Source organism: Mandrillus leucophaeus, unplaced genomic scaffold (assembly GCF_000951045.1).
Source record: "Mandrillus leucophaeus isolate KB7577 unplaced genomic scaffold, Mleu.le_1.0 Scaffold111, whole genome shotgun sequence".
NCBI classification, from domain to species: Eukaryota; Metazoa; Chordata; class Mammalia; order Primates; family Cercopithecidae; genus Mandrillus; species Mandrillus leucophaeus.
In genome coordinates this window covers 5055631-5059390 of record NW_012099321.1, presented here as the reverse complement: position 1 = coordinate 5059390, position 3760 = coordinate 5055631, and the positions used below count along the sequence as shown (strand labels likewise).

General features: G+C 31.0%; 1 protein-coding gene across 2 annotated transcripts in view; it reads right to left on the bottom strand.

Moving 5' to 3' along the window:
• LOC105549080 (disintegrin and metalloproteinase domain-containing protein 18) overlaps positions 1 to 3760 on the bottom strand; it is a 164466-nt gene continuing 160706 nt past the window's right edge. For both annotated transcript variants that reach the window (XM_011993448.1, XM_011993457.1), the window contains one exon: positions 1 to 164. In XM_011993448.1, coding sequence (XP_011848838.1) covers positions 122 to 164 — 43 coding nt within the window. In that variant the 3' untranslated portion in view covers positions 1 to 121. The remainder of the gene's footprint in view (positions 165 to 3760) is intronic.

Sequence of the window (3760 nt, the reverse complement as noted above, 5' to 3'; positions counted from 1 at the left end):
GGGAAGGCACGCAGGCTTTATTTTCCAAAAGTTTAGCATTTACAGTGCATTCGGGGATAACATAAGGTTATAAAGCACATTTGTTCCTTTAGTTTATTTGCTACGGAAGTTCTGTGCAATATTAATGTTCCACATCATAGCTTTCTGATACAGCGGATGAATTACTATAGTGAAGAAAAACAGAAAAAATAGAAATTCACAATATGTTTAGCAGTAGCCAATGCCTATTTTAAACCATATTTACTACTGAATTTCTACTTTATAATTGCTAAAAATCAAAGATTATTATAGATAAGTTTGGTTATCTATATTATAGATGTTATATTATCTATATTATAGATAAATTTGGTTCTTATCTATATTATAGGTAACTTATCTATATTATGAGGAGTCCAACTAAAAAGCTAAACATAAAATAAATGTATATGTTTTCATACATTAGCATTGATTTATAATTTACCAGGCAAACTATGAAATGACTATGTAAAAACAATCAAAATCCATTTATTCAGTTTTATATACTTTGTTTCTTAGAAAAACCTACGGCTTAGGGAGACAAAATAAAAGGTTACTCTTTATTTTTTTCTCATTAATATGACATTCACACATGAAAACAATAGAATTAACATGGAAATAATTTTCATTTTATAGTTTATATTCAGGTTGCTGACTTTAATTTTTTCACAATTTCTTTATTCAGTTTATAAAAATACTTTATGCAGTAAAATACACATTCTAACCATTTTTAAGTGTACAGTTCAGTGGTACTAAGTACATTCATACTGCTGTGAAACTATCACCATCTGTCTCCAGAAACATTTTCATCTTGCAAAAATGAACTTCTGTGCTCAGTAAAGAATAACTCCTCATTGAATAATACGTATTCAACAACTTCCCATCCTCTGTGGCCCACAAACACAAGAAAATATGCTCAATATCACTAATCATTAGGGAAATGCAAATCAAAACCACAATGAGATATCTCCTCACACCCATTAGGATGGCTACTATGTTTTTTTAAAAAGCAGAAAATAACAATCCTAGCAAGAATATGGGCAAACTGGAACCCTTTTGGACAGCTGGTGGGAATGAAGAATTGTAAAACTACTGTGGAACACAGTATGGTAGTTCTCAAAAATATAAAAAAGGAATTACCTAATTTCAATTTTGCAATTTTTTTCTTTGGCCAGACATTCTTAAGTTGTCCTTCTGTGGAATACGCTTGCTTATATACTTTTCATGCAATATTTAAAAACAAAATCAAATATTGATTGTCTTCTCCAGTTTGTAGAAGGAAACAAAATAAGGTTGGCTTTTTTACAATTCATTTTTCCACACTTCCTTCTAAACATATAGTATTTGTTTGACTTACAAACAATAATAACATAAAAAATTAACCTCCAAGTAGCCAAAATTTTTATTTCACTGAAGTATTTATTTTTTAACCATGTGCTTTTGGTTGTGATATATGTTGTATGTCATATTTATTTAAATAGTCCCATACACCTTAAAGACTTTATTTTTTATATATTTTGTTAATCCACATAATTGATAATTAATATATCAAGATTTACTGTGTTGCTATTAAAGAATAATGACTTTCTGACTCTCTATGACTTGAACACATTTTTGAAGTCTACTATACCTCACTGAAGGCATGATAAATAATACAGTTACTCATGATTTTATTAAAATCTCTGTTAACTAAAAAGGAGCCAAGTGCTAATATCCAAGACAATGGGGGAAAGGCCTTGAAGACATTTCAGGGACCTTTGTAGTAGCTCTTTCCAAAATATAGAGATGCCATCCTTATGTTCAAGTAGGTCAGAGGCTAATAGGAAACTAGACATATTGAAGAAATGTCATAACTAGAAATACTTTACAAATTCATTTTTAGGATGTATACAACTTTCCCTGGGAATGCAGTTAAAATAATCCTATCTTTCTCTATCAAAAGTAACTACAGAAAGAATGTCTCATTTGAGATTTAAGCTAATTGGGTGAGTAAATAAACTTTTTATGAGAGTAATATTAAATTATTCAAAAGTTTTAAGTGTGAGTATTAATTTTTCGTCTTAGAAAGATTTTGCAAGATGGTTGTTTGGGAAAGTGGTTGTTAAATAAAATTTATGGGAGGTTATTGTTGAGCTGAGTTCTTGCACTAGTCTCCAACAGAACAAACTAAAATGGAGCCATTCATCCTAAGGTGCCATGTAACCAAACAGAAACTAAGTTGTTTATCTGACTTTCCAAGAAAACCAGGAGAGGAATTAAAGCCTAATCCTTACACAGGTCAATGTCAGCTTATGTGATAAGAAAGTGCCCTCTGCTCTAACATTTGCAGGGAAATATAACCTGAAGTCACCTAATGTTAACCAGTCCACTTTTTAATGTCATACTATTTCCTCGTTTCTGCTGAAGGTACCTTATAAAAATTGCTTCCTATATTTTTATGAAGTTCAAATTTTCCTTATGGATCATCATTTGTTCTCATGTAAAATAACTCTTGGTATAGTTCTAGGTCTCCAAAAGTTTTGTTTTCTTCAAAAAGCTCCATAACTTTATCTTTACATTTATGTTCATGAAATAACTTTTTGATTTTCTGTTTTGAAATAGTTTCATATTCATGGGACATTTCAAAGAAATACACAAGAAGGTCCTGTGTACCCTTTACCGAACCTCCTTTATGCTAACATTTTGCCTAACTATAATATAATATGAAAATCAGAAAATTAATATTAATGCAATTCACAGAGATTTGTCATATTTCACCAGGTATACACGATCTTATGCTGGCATGTGTGTAGTTGTGTGCAAATGATCACATGTGTAGTAGCATATAACTATAATCACATTAAGATACAGAACTATATTATAAACACAAGACTTTTTGATGCCTTCCCCCTTTATAGACATACACATCAAACTCTCCCACAATTCCTAGTCCCTGACAATCATTAATCTTTTTCCCATACTGATTTTTTTTCTATTTCAACAACTTTATATAAGTCCAATCACACAGTATGTCAGCTTTTGAAACTGGCTTTGTTTTAGTTAGTATATGTCATAGTATGGATTTACTTTGCTTTTGGTAACCATTCACCTACTGAAGAGCATTGAAGTCATTTCTAGTTTTTCATTATTATTAATTAAAGTATTATGAACATTTGAATTCAAGTTTCTGAGAGAACATAATTTTTATTTCTTGGAGATAAATGTCCAAGAGTAAAATTTTGGTCTGTACCTTTTTTTAAGATAACTTAATTACAACAGAGGATAGGAAAGTGTACGTCTAAGGATGCTGTCAAAATCAATGGAGACTGTGATGGTAAACGATTAAGAAAAGATGGTATATATATATGTATAATTTAGCTTGTTTCACATATATATATACAGCAGCTAGATGTTTAACAAAGACAACCAAAGAAAGAGGTCACTAAGGATGGTTCTTTGGGGATTAGAGGGAAGAAATAAGCTTCAAGGGCTGGGTTCAAAGACTATTTTTGCAAAATCACTTGGATTCAATTGATCAGACTATGGAGCAATTTCTGCTCCAAGGCATGTTGAAAACAATTTAGCAATCAGCCTGCAATTGATATAAGCTAATAGGTGGGTGTTACAACCACTGTAAGAAGTCATCCTAATTAGAATGTGAGGGGTGAGCGGTGTGTGCGATAGAAGCAGAAATAAAGTGATTGCATTAAACCAAAAAGCTTTTGCATAGCAAAAGAAACAATCAATGAAATAAAAAGATAGCCTA